The 21,005-nt window shown below is 42.6% G+C and overlaps 1 protein-coding gene across 1 annotated transcript in view; it reads right to left on the bottom strand.

Annotated features, from left to right (window-relative positions):
- The window catches only part of CDH8 (cadherin 8), a 130,030-nt gene that overhangs the window by 90,726 nt on the left and 18,299 nt on the right, over window positions 1-21,005 (bottom strand). Inside the window, exon 5 of the mRNA XM_087827418.1 lies at window positions 18,067-18,320. Coding sequence (XP_087683544.1) covers window positions 18,067-18,320 — 254 coding nt within the window. The remainder of the gene's footprint in view (window positions 1-18,066; window positions 18,321-21,005) is intronic.

The raw sequence follows: 21,005 nt of genomic DNA, 5'->3' as shown, positions 1-21,005 counted from the left end.
AGAGGAAGCACTCGGAACAATGACAGGGCTTGGGAAATTGTTTTTTTTTTTTTAAGTTGTTTGTTTAATTCCTTATTTAAATCTGTATGATGCAGATCTCAAATTTGGTATAAACTCTATCCCCATTACATATATATTGCTATTTCTGGGATCATTCATAAATTCACTGGGCCTCAATTTCTTTACTGGTTAAATATGAAGTACCCATATCCCAGGGGTGGTCGTGAAGACTAAAAATAAAGCACCTATCAGTCTCTGGTCCTTAGTAGGCAATAAAGACATGCCCATCATCATCACCATCACCACCACCACCATAATCATCGTGTCCCATTAAATACAACTGGAAGGAACCTCCCTACTCGGAAGGTGGTGGAGAGGCCACTTTTCATAATGGTTTATAAATTGCATAAAACTGTAAAAACATTTGGGTATTATTTAACTCCCCTAACTCTAACAGAGGCAAGGATATTTTTTAAAGTTTCAGTTCATGACAAACTTTATGGGGTGAGTCATAAGAACTTATAAAATCGGCTATAAATACAGCCCCTTAGCAAGATCTGAGGTAAGAATGTCATAATATTATAAGATTACACAATGGGAGGAATTTGATGGGAAAAAATGACTTGGTTTAAAATTCAGTTTGAAACCTACCTCAACTATTTCAAGAAGCCCCTGGCTGCCTACGTAGACATTCTGCACATTTTATTGCCTGGTAGACTTTAGGATGAGGGCTCCCAAGAGTTGTTAAACAGCCCCAAATCCTGACTTCACGTAGTCAACAAGCATCCATTAAACGCCAAGAGTGTACTAAGCACAGTGCCTTTTCCTTCTACCCTTCTTGCCGTTGTTTCTTATAGAATGAATAAAATAAAAACCACTTCATTAGGTGTGATTTAATTATGTTATTAGTCTCTACGTGCCTTGGTTACCTAATCTATAAAATGGGAATTATAATAGGTTTTGTGAAATTTCAACGAGGGATTACATGTAACTTCCCTTTTACAGTGCCTGGCACATAGTAAGTGCTCAATAAGTATAGATTTAAAATAATTAATGGTATTATTACTTATCTGGAAACAATAGGTTTCTAGGGCTGATTCCCAGCCCCTTCTCAGGGGTGAGCTAACTTTCTTTTCACCTCTTGCTTCTCTGTCCCTAAACAAGTTCCTCTGGGTTCTCATCTCAGTGGAAACAAAGACATAGAAGATGCCAGTTTGGGTGATAAAACAACGGTGAGGGGGCGGATGCCTGCGCCTCTGGCAGCATTTTAGGTGTTTATTTTCCCACCAACTTTTCGGACCAAAATCTCTGTCCCATGAAGCAAATATTGCAGGTTCCAAGGTTTACTGAACATGTTTAATTTGTATTTCTATGGAACGCTATATGAAGTTTCAAAATTATAGTTAAAGTTAATGACATTTTAATATACTTTAAAAATTAATCACATAGCTAAAGATTATTCACATTAAAAAACAAAACAAAACTGAAAGCATGCCATTTTTCGGAATGTTCTCAGAAGATGCTTGCTCCATTACCAGCCCCCCCCCCCCCCCCCCACGCCATAGCTCAGCCCCTCCATCTCTAGTTGCAAAGATTCAGCTTGCTTTCCTCTGGTCGTTTAAGCTGCCACCACCTACTCCATGACCTCAATTTCTCTCCTGTCCCCCGACTCATTCCATTTTGTGACGGAGCTCCATCCGCAGCAATAAACAGCAATACTTAATTATAAGACTCTCATAGAGGCTCTTTCCTTAGGCCAATTCACAGAAAATCATTTTAAAGAAAAATAAGGGGTTAAAACTAACAAACCTGGAGCAACAACTTGAGTTTTAGAATCCAGTATACCATGTAAGCTCCCAAGATGTCATGCTTTTGGATAGATGTCCCAGAAGTAGACCCTGAAGATGCTACGTTCTCTGAGCTTCCCAGCGTCCTTCTCAATAGCAACACTTAGAGCGGAGGAAGCAGGGCCGGGGGATCCTCAGTGAACCTCCCCTGTGGGCGCTCAATGAAACTAAGCAACTGCCCACATTCCACAGTCTTATCCATAAACTGGGGAAGACATCTAGTTCACAGAGGGGCGCTGTGCAGTAAATGAGTTGCTACATGGCTCACTAGGCAAACCAACAAATAACCCAACAAAATAAGGAGCCAATTTTTCAATCTGTAAGTGTTCTCTTCAAGCCCAGAGCAACTGTGGAAATGGAAATCCAGAAATAGAAAGATGTAACCTAGGACTATCATTCACATCCTTTCTAAAAAACAAAAACAAAACTATTATCTGAATTTACTTATTTATTTAATTTATTTATTTATTTTTATATATTTTTATTGATTTCAGAGAGAGGAAAGGAGAGGGAGAGAGAGAGATAGAAACATCAATGATGAGAGAGTCATTGATCGAGCCCACAACCGGGGCATGGGCCCTGACCGGGAATCAAACCTTGATGACCTGTATCCTAGGTCGACGCTCAACCGCTGAGCCACACCCGGCCAGGCTGCATTTATTTCTTTTTATTAAATTGATTAGGTGGCACTGATTAATGAAATTATGTAGGTTTCAGGTCAAGTCTCCTTCCATCACCATTTACCCCCCTCCACCTTCTTCTACCTCCCCCACCCCCCTTTCCCTCCGGTAACCACCATGCTGTTATCTGTGAGTTCTGTGTTTTTCTTTTTAATCCCCTAGTAGACTTAGGAAAGATAGAATTTGGCAAGTGACATTAGAAAGAGATGCCCAAACTCCTTGTAGCATTTGTCTATACCAGTCTTCACCCCTTTCAAAGTATCTGCTACTTTGAGTGTCTCCATAGAGCATAGACTCCGAGCTAAAGAGATGATGGGTGACACTGGGTTTCCTAGCCCACCTCTCCCCACCCCCAAGGAGCCCTGTCGCCTGACCCTAGTCTTCGCTCAGCTTTCCTTCCTTAAGGATGGCCTTTCTATTACTCTAGCATTAAGCATTTGCTTGACTTTTGCACTTTTAAGACAAAAGAGAGAATGTTTGGTTCAGATAGGATAATATCACTGATGAGTGGAAGAGTGCACAAACATTTACTGAGCGTGGGTTGTTATTATGTGTGAAACAGGGTGCTAAAGAGATACGAGGAAAAGGAGTACATGGGATAGGAAAGGAGTAAAAAAGAAAAAATAATAATTATTATTTTGGTTCCTCATATATCTACTGAAAAGCTTAATGCCTTCTAATTTATATCTTACAAGTCCTAGGATTTATATCTCCCGTATTAAAGTTTGCATTCTAATTTCGTAAAAATATGCATGTGCTGGATTTACTGTCCCTTTGCAGAATTACTTAAGATGCATTAGAGAAAGCTCTCGTGTTTTGAGAAAAGCTGAACACACTTTTGAGAGTGATCTTCCTGCCACGGTAAGAAGGAACTTCTTATTAACACAGTGGGAAGCGGCATGTGGAAATATGGGCTCCTTGGGTCACGTTAATGTCAACGCTAATGATGGAAGTTTGGGAAATAGACATTCTTGGTCCAGTACAATAGATATATTTTAGAAACTGCACAGTCCTTGATAACCAAGACTCTCAGAAGCCCTATTTAAGCTCTCTCATTTTATTCCAACAAATACCCAGGTTTGCTCTAACACTCCTGTTCCTCTCACCTTAAGCAGCATGTCTTAGAAGTTAATGCTAAGGACTTCATCATTTTACACTGTGAAGTTAGGGCCACAGACGCAAGAAAATTCCTACCGAGACGCTTAGCCCTTTCCTTGGGGACTCGGGTTTAACCTGCAGCACTCTGGCCGTGAACGCAAGCTGATGTCGCCAGCTTGCTCTCGGAGGGTGACTGGCAGAGATCAGAAGTAACTCTAAGAATATGCCACTGGTGCCGTGGTTGCGGATACATAAAATCGGACACCTGGATCTTACGGTTTTGGGAAACAGTGGCCCATTCTGCACTGCTGCTGCTGCCGCTGACGGTAAGGGCAAGCTCTCCCTGAGGACCAGCTTTCCTCAGTGAACACAGCCCGACTACTTGCATTTCATAGCTGCATTTGGCACAAAATCTCACCTCCTGTGTGTGTGTATGTATGACTTGTATTTTGCTGTTAACATCCAAACATGATAAGTACATATATTCATTCATTCATTCATTCATTCATTCATTCATTGATTCATTCATTCATTCACCCATTCACATCACCTCCTACCTCTTCTTCCCAGTCTCACCCCCAACACTACATACGTACAGAGAACCTCGCTCCCCTGCTCAGTTACTGTTGTGGGTGTTTTTTTTTGGTTTGAAATAAAGAATGTCTGTGTCAACGTGAAGAACATTTGAAGAATGTTCAGAACCAAGTTTCCAATGTCAAGGAGTGTCCCAGTTTCACTGCCAATGTCTTCAGCGCAACATGGGCAAACTATGCAAGTTAAGATCTGGAGCGGACAGGACACAAGCAGCTACCCCGATTATCTGATAATTAGATAAAGAAATAACAGGTTTTTAAAAAGGTTACTCTGCACTACATCTTTCCCCGCTGAAACGCCTGATAATTTGTCCAGGGAATGACACTTCTACTCTTAACTTCTACTTAACCCAATTTATAGGCCTACACCTCAACTTCCTCATCTGAAAAAACTGAGAAAAATAAGATCGCCCTCTGTAAAAGGTTAAGGTGAATCCCATGTTAGATAAAGCACTGAAAATGTCCTTACACTCTTTAAAGTGGCTTTACACAGAGTATGCGTCATTTTTTTCTAGAGGACACTCTGCCAAATATCCAGGTATTTTTAACAACAGCAACAAAATATGTGAAAGATTTTGGTGTTTGGTATCCAGGAGGAGAGAGACATAATGTGGTACTTCAACTTGCTGTTTTCACCCAAAGGATTAAGCCAATTCACCCAATACAATCATCCTCAGGTGCCCTCTACTTTATTTATAGAAATCTCAGACTAGAAATCTGTTTGTTCATAGGAAGTCCTATTTTTTGAGTGCGCAGTATGTTTTATAGTTTGTTCCACATACACCTCAGAAAAATAACATAATAAAGCCACAGTTTCATATGTAACATTCTACAGCCATGGAACACCCCCCACACCACCCACCCCGCCTCCCCAAAATTGTTAAGAGTGAATCCCAGGTAAAATTAGACTCATGACCAACTCTTCAATACTTACATAATACACTTGGAGAAATTACAATTTTTCCCGAGTCCTCAAAATAATCATTCATAACCAACAATTCTAAATATAATATGATAAAGAAATGAAATGCAGTTTTAGATACGGTAAAAGGGTAATATTTTAAATTATTCATTTTACTTGATTTCAATACTTTTAATGACTGCTTCTTTTGGTTAATTACAATGCTAAGTATTTGAATAAAGCCTGCCCCCTTGGAAAGACGGGTGTGACTTTCTCACTGTGTGCCATGGGAAGTGCCAAGCTCTGTGATGGGGCCACAGCTTACATTGCAATGGGTCAGGGTCTCCAAATGCGCCTGGGAAAGGGTGAGGGGTTGTCAGAGGCATCTGTTTTGGGACAGGAGGAAAGAGGGTTTCTCCAGGTGGAGTATATAGGGAGGACATCCTCAGAGAAAGAAATTCATGTAGGAAATACTGGGACTTCGGGGACGCTTAGAAAACTATACAACGAAAGGACTCAACTAGGTGTGGTGATAGTTAAGATCTGACAGATGAGCATCCTACCATTTCCTTTCTCACTCTTTCTTTCCATCTCATCTCTTCCTTCCTTCATTCACTCTTTATGGAGCATCAAGTATCTTCTACGTCCAAGGCACTGTGTTAGGTCCCTAGACAAACATGGCCTTGCTCTCATGCAACTGAGCCTTTTTGTGCAGAAAGAAAATGGAAGGAAATAAGACTTTTCAAAGCTTACAGTGATATATTAGTGATGGGGGGAAAAAAGGTCTGAGATGTATAAAATATTTAAAAAATATTCCAATAGAAAGAAACAGCAAATATAAAAAGCCTGAGTTGGAAAGATAGTCAGGGCCCTTGAAGACCTTAACAAAGGCTAGGTGGTTGAAGTTCAAGATTCCACTGGGGAAGGGCACTAGGAAATAGAGTGTGAAGGGCTGTTAACACCGTGCTGGGGAATTAAATTTTTTCACTTGTAAGGAACGGAGAGCCACTTGAAAAAACATAGCAGGAAAGGGAGATGAGCTGAACCCAGCCGAACTCCACAGAACTGCCTGTGCTACAGAAATACGCTCCGGAATGTTCAACGAGCTGACCGCCGGCTACATGTGGCCACGTAGCCCTTAAAGTCTGGCCAGTGTAATTGAGAAACTGAAATTTTAATTTTAGTTAATTTGAATTAATCTGCTTTCCATTCAACGAGCCACATGTGGTTAGTGGCTACCACAGTGAATGGCACCGATCTAGCCTGAGTCAGAGATCACTCTGGCAGCTGTGTGTTAAATGGGAGGGGACCCCAGAATGGGGCTACTGTAACTTAGAAAGTAAAAAAACAAAAAACAAAACAGGAGATGGGATTATTTGTATGTGGGAGGTAAAGGAGATGACGGAATCTTGGAGAAACATCTTTGTAAAAGGCTCATGACCTCCTCTATTAGCCTACATTGCTTTCAAATTAGACACGTTTTGTCTCTCTTCTTAGAGATATTTATGTAATGACTGAATAAAACATACCAAACTGGTCAGAAATATTCACATACATATTAGCAAAAAATAATTTACCCTCCCCAAAATACATGGAATGTGGGACTGGCAGTGGCTGAGTGAGATTTGTCTCTGGTGTATACTTTTCTGTCCGGGAAATGAGGAGTTGTGAGGACAATGTCTTTCATACTGAAGATCCCATGAGGACCTTCATCCTCACTGGTCACCCTAAGGTCACGGGAACTCCAACCAATTCCCATGAATTTCCAAAAACCCACGGTGACCTTAAGGATGTCAGCAGACACCTGGGATGGAGAGAACCCTCTCACTCCCTGAACATCTCTGTGGAGCTGCCATCATGCCAACGGTGGCTTTGCTTTACATGCGAGGATGTTTAAAAGTGATACATGCTACGTAGACAGTGGAACATAGATGGTGTGAGACAGAAAACACCTCATTTGATAGCAGTCTGAACCAAGGGACTTGGCGCTGAATCCACAACGAAGATTTAGTAGTATATTTAATGTATTTATCGTGACCTTCCTAATTCTCTGCCTCTCTGCTAAGCTTTGTATAATAATTTCTCATTTAATCCTTTATAAATTAGTTGAGTAGCCCCTATAAACTGTCCTGACTCTCAAGGTCTGTAGCTGTACAAGGAGGGTGATACGCGATTTTCCCAATCGTAAAATTAGTGAGGTAAGTATAGTATCCTGACCATAGCATCTGACACATAATAAACTCTTACTAAATGATGATGGTGGTGTTTGATTATATAAGTTTTCCAATTTTGGTCTAAATAACTTACTATGCAGGGGAAAAAAAAAAAGTGTTTATGGAACACACACACGCCGAAAGAAATAAAAAAGTATCCCATAACTATATGAAAGCGGGTTTTTTGAAGATGTCATAGAGTTAAATACAGTTTGACATTTTAATTGCGTATTTAGGCTCATTCGGGAAACACTAATGACTTATAGTAAGTGCTAGGAATTATTAGGTGAACAAGATGTGGCCCATTAACTCTTTAGGGCTGGAAACACATTTATATTGAAATGAAAAAATGGTTTCTGTGCTTGCCTACGATACAATAGTAATAACACAAGCACACCATTCCTAGTGTGCAAGCAAATGTCATTTCCCGGGGGAGACAAGAGTACTTTTTACCCAAAATACTCATCCCTCAACACAATGCCTGCCCACGAGGTCCAACCTAGTGGTGTCCATTTGAGCCAGTGCAAGTCCCAGTGTTACCTACTCGATGTTTAACCAAGTGCTCCAGACATGCTTCCTCCCTTGCCAATAAACGGAGCCCCCACCTTCACTACACTCCGGGCCCTGCTCCCTCCCCAAACCTGCTCTGTCCACGTTCAGACCCTTGTGTCTGATAGGAAACTTGGGTCTTTTGCTGTCCTTCGCACCATTAAATACACCTTCCTTAACTGTCTCAAGGGCGTTAATAAATATTCTCATTGACCGTGAGGCTTCATACCCTAGCAGGCGTTCCGGACTTGATTTGCACCCCGAGGCCCGTCTGAAAGGCATTTCGGGGGGCCCCGTTCCGCTCCCCAGCAAGGGGACCTCACACACAGAGGACAGCGCTAGTCAACATTTCACAGATGGGTGGAACTGGCATTTCTCTATTTTTTTTTTTAACATGCTCTCTTCTTAAACTACGCAATATTATGTCTTCCTTTGCAACACTAAGTCAAATCTGACCGTCCTTTATCCAAAGCAAGGTTGTATAATGCATTGTGTCAAACCAGAGTGTGGAAATAGAAGAGAAAATAAGGGGCTGGCTGAAATGACTCCCATAAATATGTGAACATCAGATAAGAATGTCAATCTCCCTTTGTTGGGATGCAAAATAGGGAATTTATTTTGCTTTGTGAGTATAATACCGTCAGATAACACTGCTCAGCCTATACAAGCATCTTTGCTTCTCTCAGAATATAAACATTATTCAGTTTTGTTTTATAGAGGGGACAGAGACTTCACCGATCAATACAGAAACAAAACAAAACAAAACAAAACAAAAAAGATCCCAGAAACTTTTGAGCACCAGATCAGTACTTTCCAAAATATTTTCCTCTCTCAAGACTCTTACGCTGTTTTTTACCCACCCTAAATCAATTATTTTAAAATATTTTATTAATCCATGCAGTTTTTGATAATTACTAGCCAGGATAGCGATGTCACACAAACTATATCGCTTCAGCTAGATCAATTAGCCTCTTCGGCGTCTGCAGGTCCGATTGCAGGGCAAATCTGTATTTGCCGAAGGGAAGATGCCAGGGTGCGGTGGTAACAAGTGGGCTTGGGAGCTGCATGGCCCGCGGTGTGAATTCAGTCCGACCGCTTCACTGGCACAGAGGGTGCGTGTGCTTAGCCCTGATGGACAGGAGACAGGCTGTGCGGACAGATCTCCCTTCGAGGAAGGATGTCGGAGCTGTGCGGAGCAGCCCGTCGACAGCCTCCAGCTATCTGCTCCTCAGAATCTGCCTCATTTATGGAAAGTCTCCTCTCAGGGGGAAGCTGAAAACCAAGCAGGCAGGCCAATTAAGGCCCTATCGTTTTGGCACGACCCAGGACTCCTCTGATAGTTGATATCCGTTCTGAAGAGACCCATCGGGCTGGGCCAGGGTTAGGCTGGGACTGCATTACAGTCGGACGTCTCTCGCTGCCCATCTCGCTTCTCTCCCCTTCCACTCACCGGTGCTGACCCCTCACAAACACCCTGGACCGCCAACTCCATCCACCTCCAGGGAGAACAGCCCCGGAACGCGCTCGTTTAATTGGAACAAGAATCCTGCGTACGTCTAATTCGTGAAGTTAATGTAATAAAGTGTGAATGAGATATATGTGAAGGGCATGGTACTAAAATATAAAATAAACATGAATAAAATATAAAATATTCCTGGTATCCTTCATTAAATACCTACTCCCATATGAGAGAATGTGTGTTTGTTGATTGAACGCGCTATAGCAAGTCTATTTCAATTGAAATTCTATTTTATGCCACCTCATGCCTTTAGAGAGAGAAAGGCTGTTGGACTCAGAGAAACTGCCAAGACATTAAAGTGCAGAGACCAGGGTTTGGGCTGAGGTAGTCACCAGCCTCAAGTCTAAGATTCCTATTCTGTCATCTCACCAAGGCCTAGAAAAATAGGGTTTTATAATAAATTCATGCAAGAAACAAGTTAATTCCCCACTCCAAGCTGCTGAGCAGGATGTCCTTTCACAGCCTGAGTGGTAGTTACGGAAAATTTTCCTCCAAAACTACACTAAATAAAGGCAGGTTTTTCTGGCTCACTGTCATGGGCCCCATGAGGACAAAGGTAAGAATGGGGAAGGTCAAGGCCCATCACACATACAAATAACTGCTACAGGTTTCAAATATTTTTAAAATCTTATATTTAAGGAGTTCCTGAGACAGAATAAGATCCTAGAATTAGGTGAGGGCCAGCTATTCAAATTTCTGATAAAAATCCAAACCCGTCGGTCTAGTGCAGAAGTTGGCCAATTTCTCTGGGTCAAGTAAATAACTCAGGTTTTTGCAGACCATATCTTCTATGTCATAACTACTCAACTCCACAGCTGGAGGGCGGAGAAGCATGAGGGTGCCTGTGTTCCAATAAAACTTTATTTAAAATATGTAGCAGGCCAGATTTGGCCCGCAGGCAATAGCTAGCTGGCCCCTGGCCTAGTTGTAATAGAGTCAAAATTTTCACAAAAGTCATGGGTCTTCCCTTATGGAGGTTCTACACGAAGGAAGAAAAAAGGGGGCAGGGTCTATAGTAACAGAAAAGGTGTCTGAGCTACTACGCATATCAGGACCAGTATCACGATCATGGCGATGCTCTGCGCACTGGAATCTGGAGCACAGACCAGCACAGGAGCCTGGGCGGCCCCCCCTTACAGCCTGTGCTCCACACGCCCTGCAGCCCTGCACAGAGTTCAAGGATCGCTCGTGCCGCTTACACCCGGCTCTTCTTACAGTGTGCCCTGCCCCTTAGCAAGTCACCTTACCTGGGAGGCCCTAGTGCAAAGAAACCTGAGTTGCACTTGATCCGGCTCCAATGTCATTCGTCCCAGTAGAGTTCCTTAGAGTGCATTTGGGGAGATGCTACTCTTAGAGAAGGGCCCTAAGTATCTATTTTTCAAATTTAACAGGCATAAATGCGCTTTTATGTTATAAAAAATGTTTTGCTAAACATTGGTTAGCAGCCTCTATATGGAAAATTTATAGGAAGATACAGTTTTGAGCCGACTGCAAGGGAAGATGCTATTTAGAGCCCCGTGTAATGAAATAAACCCCTTAGTTATGAATCAGTTATTATATTTCACTGAACTCCAACTGTTCCTTTCTCCCTGGTTAATTTCATTCTAGCCTTTGTTATTATGCCTAAAGAAACCATTTTAACATTTTCTCGCATGCACTTTGAGTATCAAAAATTCCATCTACAAGTTTTCAGCTTTTTGCCACTAATTGCTCTACTGGTTGCTCTAACTGCTTTAATAAATAATATTATTTGAGTTCTGCTAGTCCCAGAATTCTAAGGTCCCTGCATCACACGTTATTTATTATTCTGAGAAGGAAAAAACAGACTTTTTCTACCCAAAGCATTTCTTTATAGTGAGAGACAGAGAGAGAATTAAAAAAAGAGAGTAAATTATAAACACACAGTCCATCCTCAAAATTAACCCTAGGTTCTGTATGGTGGGGTCCATCCCCACTCTAAGATCACAGGAGAGCTATGCTTGCTTCTATTCAAATTCTTTAGGGAACTAGAAAAATCTCTTCCTCCATGTGCCCCTAAAGCTCTGTAATCTTGTTCTATTGATCATTTTCAGATGGCGTGTATTACAGGCTAGTCTCCTAAAATGTGAAGGGCTTGGGTTTTCAAAGGCTATTCAGTCGGCGCCCTTACTAGACAATAAGCCCCATGAGGGCAGAGCCTGTCTTTGTAGAAATTCTCTAGGAAAATGTGGGCTCTATTGATACTACTTATACAACTAAATAAATTAATGAAAATTATACACACACACACACATATATATATAGTGACTGAATAGATGGCTATGTGCCTAAATGAATATATTAATCAATTAATTAATGGTAGTTGAATTAGCAGGTATAGTGAGTTTTTCAAAACAATGACTTGGAAGAGTTGGTACTCGTGAAATGGGAGACTAGCAGACTTATATCTGCCTAAGAATGTGCAGGGAACTACATGACCAACCTTTAATTATTTTAATAAGGCTTAGCCCCTGTACTAGACGCTTGTACCCTGTTGGTGGGAATGCAAACAGGTTCAGTTGCTATAGGAGAGAAGCTTGGAAGTTCCTAAAAGGAAATTTTAAATAGAACTCCCATATGACCCCAGCAATCCCACTTCTGGGCGTTTATCCAAAAGAATTAAAATCAGGATGGCGAAGAGCTATTAGTGCCCCCATGTTAATCACAGCACTATTTGCAGTAGCCAAGGTGTGGGAACAGCCTAGATGTCCATCCACGTGAGTTAATAGGGGACCTGTGCTCTACAGACGAAACATATAGATGTTATTCAGCCTCAAAAAGACAATGGTGCACTAAGTGACAACCTAGATGAACTGGGAGGACATTGCGCTAAGTAAAATAAGCCAGTCACGGAAAGACGAATGCCACAGGATTTCACTTAGAGGAGGTCTATAAAATAGTCCGAGTTAGAGGAGAAGGCCCGGGTGGGGGAAGGGCAGAGGGGATAGGAAGTTTCAGTTATGTGGATGCGTGTTCTAGGGCTGTGCCCAGCACCACCGAGTCTGCGGTTAACAATACCATATTGTGCACTTCGCAGGGTATCGACCCTCTTAACTGATTTCTAAGTGTTCTTATCACACAAAGAAAACAACGAGGTCCTTACCCAAAATGGGACTGACTGTAAAACTGAGGAAAGCATCAATCGATACATAGCCTATCCTCCAAATGAATGCCAGGCTCTCTACAGAATAAAATACTTCCACGCTGGCATCATTGGGCATCAGGACTTGAAGGAGTGTTTTCAGGAAGAGAGCTCATTAACTGCAGCCTGGTAACTGAGGTGAATTATAAAAAACGCTAAAATGTAAGCGGCGGGGTGGGGGCGGGTAGGCGGAGGTGGGGAAGCAATGCTCTTGTGTTGAGTGGGCACTTAAATTCAAGAGAGGAATTAGGACAACAGAGCCCTGCGGCCACCACGATCATGTGTCAACCCACTCTGCCTGCTGATGGGCCGTCATCCCCACTTTTAATTTAAGCAGCTCCTGTAGCCTTACTCAAGGTGAATGCTCTGAAAATAATACAAAGCCACTATTGAGAAAACAGTCACATGCCAGCTCAACACCATGGTAACACCAAATACACACTTGAAAGGAAAATGAACCATAGCAGGTTTATATGAAAGCATTGACTTATTTTCAATACCTACACTGTGCTAGATGTTTCACCTTCAATATAAACAATTTGATGCATATAATAGCATTTCAGAGTGTCTGTCACAAAGTATGGGCTCAGTAAACAGCAGCTGCCATCAGCCTACACCTCATGCAAGAAGCCAGAACCGGGGAAGGCGTGCACACACCTAGTGGCTCTACACCCAGGCACACGCCCCCTGCTATAGCACCATGCACAGGAAACATCCTTTCAGACCCTCGGCTGCCTCCCTCATTAAACTGGAATCATATCATAAGGTCTTTTGTGAGAATTAAATGAAATAATATACAGTAGAAACATATGTCAGATGCATTAAATAACAACAGCATTGTTTCTCCCTTTACTTTCCTATTCACAATGTAGTTCACAGCCAATAGTGACAAACCTGTACCACGGGGCCAGGCCTAGGAGCAAAGAACACTCCGCCCAGACATATTCCGAGTCGTTCCACAGACCTGGCATGTTTTTATTTCTAGGAATGCATCCTGGATTGAATGAGGCCATTTAGAGAATGAATAATTTATTATTTCAATTCGCATCGGTCCTGCGAAGCCATCCCGACATGCAGAGACACGGCTGGAGTCACGGAGATCCCAGGGAAAGAAAGGGTGTGTGGCATAGGGACTTAAGATGGGCACTGTGTTGTCAGAAAAACCCAGGTTGCCCTAGCTGCTTTGGCTCAGTGGTTAGAGCATCGGCCCGAGGGCTGTCGGGTCATGAGTTCGATTCTGATCCAGGGCACATACCCTGTTACAGGCTGGATCCCTGGCCCTCAATAGGGCATGTGCAGGGGGCAGCCAATAGATGTTTCTCTCTCACATCGATGTTTCTCTCTGTCTGTCTCTCTCCTTCCCTTCCATTCTCTCTATAAAATCAATGGAAAAAATATCCTTAGGTAAGGATTACCAAAAAAAAAACACGAAAAAAACCAAAACACCCAGGTGGGCGTCACAGGTATGCATTGGCGCTTGGCCGTTTGCATGAAGCTGGGCAAGTGAGTCTTTCTCGCCTAAGTGTCGTCACCTGCTAAGTGAGGACAGTGGGCACGCATGTCATCTCACTGAGCTGTTAGGGGTGAGATGAGTACATTTAGCACCTCCTGGCCACATTCGAAAAAGCACTCGCTCTTGAGAATATTCACAGCAGTAAGTGGGGCAAACTAGATTAAATCGGGTTAGACTATTTAGCCTGTAATTACTAAAGAGAAACACAGGTAATTCTGTGCCCATTCAGCAACCTGTGGTAGGAGAAGCCCTGTCAAAATCAGGACCACGTTTTCAATTCGCATTTACTATACGACATTGATGATGTCTTTATGGACCCGTAATGCTAATTGCTACCATATATTTTACTTAATGACTTGATTTAGTTATCTCGGTCACCCTGCGAGGAAGATGACGTTATCCCAATATACAGATGAGGAAACTGAGTCTCAGAGAATACCAGAGACCAGCTGCCTGACCGGGAAGTACGTACCAGTGACGGGATTTTAAACCTTGGTCTCAAAGTATGTCACCTTTCAAATAATTTACACAACTTCATTCTGCATTACCCAAGACATACAGTATTTTTTAAAAAGATTTTTATTGATTTTTAGAGAAAGAACAAGGGGGAAGGAGAGAGAGAGAAACATTGATGTGAAAGTGAAACACCTATCGGCTGCCTCCCGCACACCCCCAGCTGGGGATCAAGCCTGTAACCCGGGCATGTGCCCTGACCGGGAATTGGACCGACAACCTTTTAGGGCACAGGATGACATCCAACCCACTGAGCCACGCTGGCCAGGGTGAGACGTATAGTATTGAAGAAAGTAGCAAGTGCTTAATGAATGTTCCTAGAAGGGAGATGGTGAGACTGTGAATTTTGCTTCTATTTTGCCCTGGAAAGGAGTATACAGACATAGACACAGATGCAGATACAGCTGATATAGGTTTAAGTATAAGATTTTTAAATACACAATATTTCCTGCTTGACAATGTACTCGAAAAAGTCGTTGAGTATCACGGTAAGTCCACCAACCAGTAAACGGCTGCATGTTTTAACACGGCAGACGACACAGCAAATGCCTGTTTCTTGCTACATGGCCGAGTAAACACCCCCCTGCCCCCCAAAGATGGATGCATCCTTGTCGGCATCTAAAACACAACAGTCCTAAAGAAACAATACCGCTTTGCTCTTTGTTACTCAGTAATTCCCTGAATGCCCATGTCCTCTAGTTCTGCTTAAAAAGGTTAAATGGCTCTAAATCTGTCTGCTAGACTCATAAGGAACTATGCACTGCTCTGGCTAGTCAGGAAATTTAATTTTCTACTCAAATCAACCCATTGTGCATTAGGAAAAAAAAAAAGCTGGTCCCGATAACTCAGTGGGGGTGGGAGTGGGGGTGCAATTACAAAAATGCAGAACAGATGCTGGAAAATGCAGTTGGTGATTCTTACATTTCTATCCCGTGGAGCCAATCCAGGCCCAATGAGAACTGTGTGGGGCTCATCTTGTGAAGGACACATCGGGGCCCTGATGTAAATGCATTGAAACGGTGTCCGCCCCTTCCTTGGGAGGGACCACCAATGTCAAGGAACCAGCACCTGCCTGACATCTGGCAGAAGTATAGATACATCTGGGTCATCAAATGGCACTTCACCTGTTCATCGCTTCCCGGCAGCACAGCCCCCACGTCCACTTTAGTTTCCCCAGAAATCACCATGCTCTCTTGGGCAGTTGTTGCCAAGCAGCTTCACGCTTCCTCTACGCCTGCCATTCGTGCCGGTGACAGTAATAAAAAATGCCACCAGGATGATAAAAACAACGAACTACGATGACAGTCATCACGGGATCCCCTGCGAACTAGAATTATTTTCGGTGAATGTCCATTTCAACATCAGCGAATGGGTGGATTATAATATGTGTAAAAAATCCGTGGGGAGGCGAGGGACCTGGAATTGTACCCGGGCCTGTCAAGTGGAGCTAACTGTCACTGTGGTAGGAAAAGTCCCTCCAACCTCGTCGTTAGCTGATTACGCACATGTCTCTGCTCAGGAAGCCGGTTCCTGCTGGGACTGCAGATTTCATGTTTGGAGTTTTTCCGTGATTGCCCTGATATCTGAACCCCTCACTTTCCCCAAAGGGCCCTTGGCTTGGCGTACTCCGGAGCCCCCTGTGTGTTCCTTGCGAACAAGAGGAGAAATCTTGTCAAATCAAGTGCCAAAACAGGCCCCACGACCGGTCCCTCAGTTGGACCAATCTCGCTTACTCTCTTCACATCCTGTCACTTACACTTGGAGATGCGCAGAGAGTGGCCATGGCGTGTGTGTGTGTCTGTGTGTGTGTGTGTGTTCCCCCCCCAGAGGAAAAGGAGTGACATGAAAGTGGGGCAGATGCATTCATTCAAAAAAATATCATTGCCCCTAATTTATAACAGGATTTCAAGGCAAAGCCATTTCACAGCTTGAGTAGTCAGTCAGAAAATGGGTACCCATGTAAATGCATTTTTCTGGATACTTCCCATCCTTGTATTCAACACTTGGCCCTTTGCGAGATATAATTCTCTTAGCCAAATGCAGGGCACTCTGCATGTCTATAGCTTGCTGACGTCCTTCAGAACCGCGAACGGACAACTGACCATTCCTCAAATACTCAGGTGAGGTTTTACCTTCTTAGACTTTGGGCTTTTTTGAAAAGAACATTTTTTTTTTTTTGGTATCCTTATGGGATACACTCTTTATTATCCTGAATTTAGAAATGGCTTGTGTTAAAAATATATTTTCTGGATCAGAAAAGAATTATTTTGTAACCCAAACTCAAATTGTTTGGGGCACTAACTGACTATGCTGCTGGGTGTCATCTCCGGCCTCATCATATCAGCACCCTTGTGAGTGATAATAATGTAACACATAAAAAAGAAGTAAATTAATAAAACCTCCAGAATACTTATTTGTCTAGAGTATCCTTGAAATAAGTAATTAGAAGGATATTAATCCTTGTGACCCATGTAAACGAATTGGGTATGAGCTGACATCTAACTTATAGAGGAACTGGACGAGTCTCTAAAACTGTATTCCTCCATTAAGTTCTCTCTCTCTCTTTTCTCAACAACATTTCTAAGACAATATTTGAAATCCACACTCAAACACATCATTAGCCAACACTTCACCCTTGGAGACCAGTGTACGAGTTATAGATTTGCAGTGTTCTTTGAGGGGGAAAAATGCTATTTAGCTTGAGCACTGTACTGTCATTTGGGTGAGTGGCAAAAGAGAACAGCTGTACACAGTTCAACAGAAAAAAATAGGTTCGAGTCTCATTTCTAAAAAAAAAAAAAAAAAGGCAGAAAAACTTTAATAAACGATCGTTTCTCATCTCAGGGACAAAATCTGTGCAGGGAAAGTACAAACAAAAGGTATTTTTGAAATGGTGGAGAAAGACTTTGTTTAAAAGCTTCCGACCCAGATGTGCTGACGGACCAGAAATGTCCAACAAGTGATAAGATCATTTCAAAGCCAAATACCAAATACAGAAATAAGATAGGGGCCTCTTCATATGTTGAGACGTAGTCTCGTGCCTCTAACTTCTCATGTATAATTTACTGTAACCGTCAAAGGAGAAAGAAGAAAAACCAGCAATGCTTTCATAGGGCTGGAAAAGAAAAAATAAAGGAAATGCAGAAACAGGCAAACACAGAATAACAATATAAAAGATCCACCCAAATGCACCGCAAAAACCTATGCAATTTTGCATTCTCATGGAGCGCTCCGAGAGCTCGAAAAGCTTTATCCATCTTGATATCCCTGGCTTTGGGCATCGCATGTAGCTCTGAGTCGATGTGTGTGCACGTGGGCATGTGCACCCGTGCTCACACACACATACACACGCACAGCATGTGTTGACCATAATTCTTTGCTCATGGGAGGTGAGTCCCAGGGGCAGCCAGATAGGACGTGCCCATAACCGCCTCCTGTACCCACTGGCTTGTCACCTGATGCAGCCAGGAAGACAAGTACCTGATAGGACTGGAAGTGATGTCAGGGTCACGCGCGGTCACCTGCCCGATGACGGAGTTCAGAGCGGCGTTTTCATGAACTTCGAGGAGGTAAGTGGGCGAGGAGAAGACGGGAGGCTCATCCGCATCCTCGACGACAATTTTGACAGTTGCCGTATCTTTAAAGGGCCCCCGGCCGCTGAAGCGCGGGTCGATGTGGACGTTGGCTGCCTCCACCTTCAGCGTATAGGACTTTTTGGTCTCAAAGTCCAGAGGCTGTTAAGAAATGACAGAGACGGATGTTTCTCACTAATGACCGCAGCGGCGAGAACAAATGAGCGTAATGCTGATGGATGGCGGCGACGCGCATGGAAGCCCATCCGGGAGCCTTAATGGGGTCCCTCCCCGCTCCCCCAGATTCAACCTGTAAATTTCACAGGCATTTATGGGTCTCTGTTTATTATACAAGCTCGGCGGGCTGATCTCCCATTGTTGGGCTTTGTTTTGCTCGGTTCACTTGGAATTCACAAGATATTCACAGTCATGAATCGTGCCATCAGAATTTCACTTCGGAGTCATAATAAAATTTTACTAGTGGTGCCATGACCTGCATACCAAGCAGCCGGTTAATTGAGCCTCTGCTGGGAGGAGATAACGCAGCATCAAACACAATCGCTATCTGGGAAGAATATTTTATCATTCCCGCAACAGTGTGTGAGATGCGACGGGCAAGAAACCACGGTTGTTTAGCGCAAGGAGGCATCGGAGAGCGTTTTGCACCCGTCTCAACACAGGGTGTTTCCTTGTTGCACTTCCAAAGCATCGCTGCTCCGCTGATCCCGTGGCTAAAAATGAGGTTTATTATTTTTTAGGGGATTCTTAGAAGGTCTCTATGACAAGTTCCGTGCTGCGAAGCGGGCGGGCCCCTATAGACGTGGGTACGCAGACACATAGTACTCGTGTTTAGATTCAGCAGGAGGAGGGGTGGGAACGGTATGTGCAGCTCCCTGGGTCTCACCGACCACTAAAAGCAAATTGAAATGACCTCATTGCACCACTACTGACAATATTTCTGACACAGTCATAACTCACTCCGTAAAAGCCCCAGAGATGGTCGTTAATGACCTAGGTAAATATAGCGTGGCCAAGGAACATAATCCCCTTAAATAACCAGAAGGACATCCGCCTCGGAACCTTTACGGCCCCATTCCCGGCGACTCAGAATGCTGCTGATTTCAAGAAAGTACATCTGTCAAGGTTCAAAGACACGATTTAGGTTTCCATTGCAATTTTCTATAAGAAATAGAACTCTAAATCTGCAAGGCAGATTTTTTTTTTTTTTTTCCCAAAAAGGAAGCTGGAACACAAGCCAGCATCTGTGAATATAATATATATATATTATATATATGTGTATATATATAATATATATATTCTTATTTCAAAATTCTGTATTGATTTTTATAGTTGAATTTGGTTCTAATAGGACTTGGCTTTTTTGAAATATTTTCTAGTAAATGAGGCAGACACTCACCTCCCTGTCTATTGTGAAATTACTGGGCACATTTCTAGGTACATGTACCGTGAAGAGACCATTCAGCATCAGCATTTTGCCAGTCATGCCTACTGTAACACTTCTGCAATTTCAGATTCTTCAGAAACACTGCTAAGTGTAACAGATTATGTTCAACTTAATTCTTAGCTCAACACAGAGACAATGAACCCCAAAACATCCCTGTGTCCTTAGGATTTCATTAGGCCAAAAAAGAGGGCCCAAGAATTATAGAAATATGACTCCCTGCGCGGTGTTCTCTAGAGTAAAATACATGTGGGGTTTTTTTGGTGTTAAAATGTGTAGCATATGCTTCTAAGTTTATGAAAAATAGTGAACAAAAATACAGCCAATGGCTAATTGCTTCAGTTTATAAAGGCACCTTATGGCAACAAAGGATAGCAGTTAGTAATAACAATAAAAATGACATTAGGAATCATTAGGCAGGGGAAACGCGGCATTGGGTTATTCAATAATTGACTCAAGTATAATTATACTGTACTCTATTTCAAACATGAGTTTTTAAATACTTTGCAATGCTTAATCCTAAACTCAAGCCTTGTATAAAGGTAGTGTTGCTCAATAGAGAGTTGAAATAAATGCAGCCATTTTTTCTCAAAATTGATCTTAAAATTTATTTTGTATCCAAAAGTAAATACAGAAATCCCTGGGTTGCCGTTGCCAATATCTCTTCAGTGGGGGATTTTAAGAGCATGAACATTGGAAGGCAGATCCTTGTGCAACATGACAGAGAATTACAGAGTAAATTTGGAATTACGTCCGTGTAATACTGATCAGGACAGAGGGGAAAAATTGCAGGCTCCCAATAGTGCGATCCACCATCTATTTCTTATTCATGAACAAGCAAAACTATTTAAAAATTAATTTGTACTACTTCCTGAAAGAGATATAAAGAGCAATATTAAACAAAATACTCACGATGAGAATACAAGGGCGTTTTTCCTTGCAAATGCCCGTGTCTGTATAATAACAAACTTTGTTCTCAACATTTTTATGAATGTAGATGTCATGATAAAAAAAAAATAGATACGGAAAACGTTGTACAGAATTTTTCAGCACTACAGAAAGAAATGGTTGCTGGCAAAAGCAGTCGCAAATCGTATAGATCATTTATACATTATTTATGGAGATGTCTCTTTCTCCAGTGCTAGCCCCACACCCAGGAGCAAGGCCCAGATGGGCTTCGTTTAATGTGATGCTTGGACTTTCGATGCACGGGGAGGGGGGCACCCAGTGGAAGCAGGGCTGGCACTGTTCTCCCAGGGGCCAAAACTAGCCGGATACCTGCAGCTGCTGCTACTGCTGACTTAGGGTTTCCCTGAAAGCAGAGCCCGCAATCAAGGCTGCAGTGTGCTTTCTGGAGATATCCCAGGAAGCGGGAGAGAGACATG

Source organism: Miniopterus natalensis, chromosome 18, assembly GCF_054644295.1.
Source record: "Miniopterus natalensis isolate mMinNat1 chromosome 18, mMinNat1.hap1, whole genome shotgun sequence".
Classification (NCBI taxonomy): domain Eukaryota; kingdom Metazoa; phylum Chordata; class Mammalia; order Chiroptera; family Miniopteridae; genus Miniopterus; species Miniopterus natalensis.
Note: the sequence above shows the minus strand (reverse complement) of the source record. Positions and strands in the feature narration are given on the sequence as shown.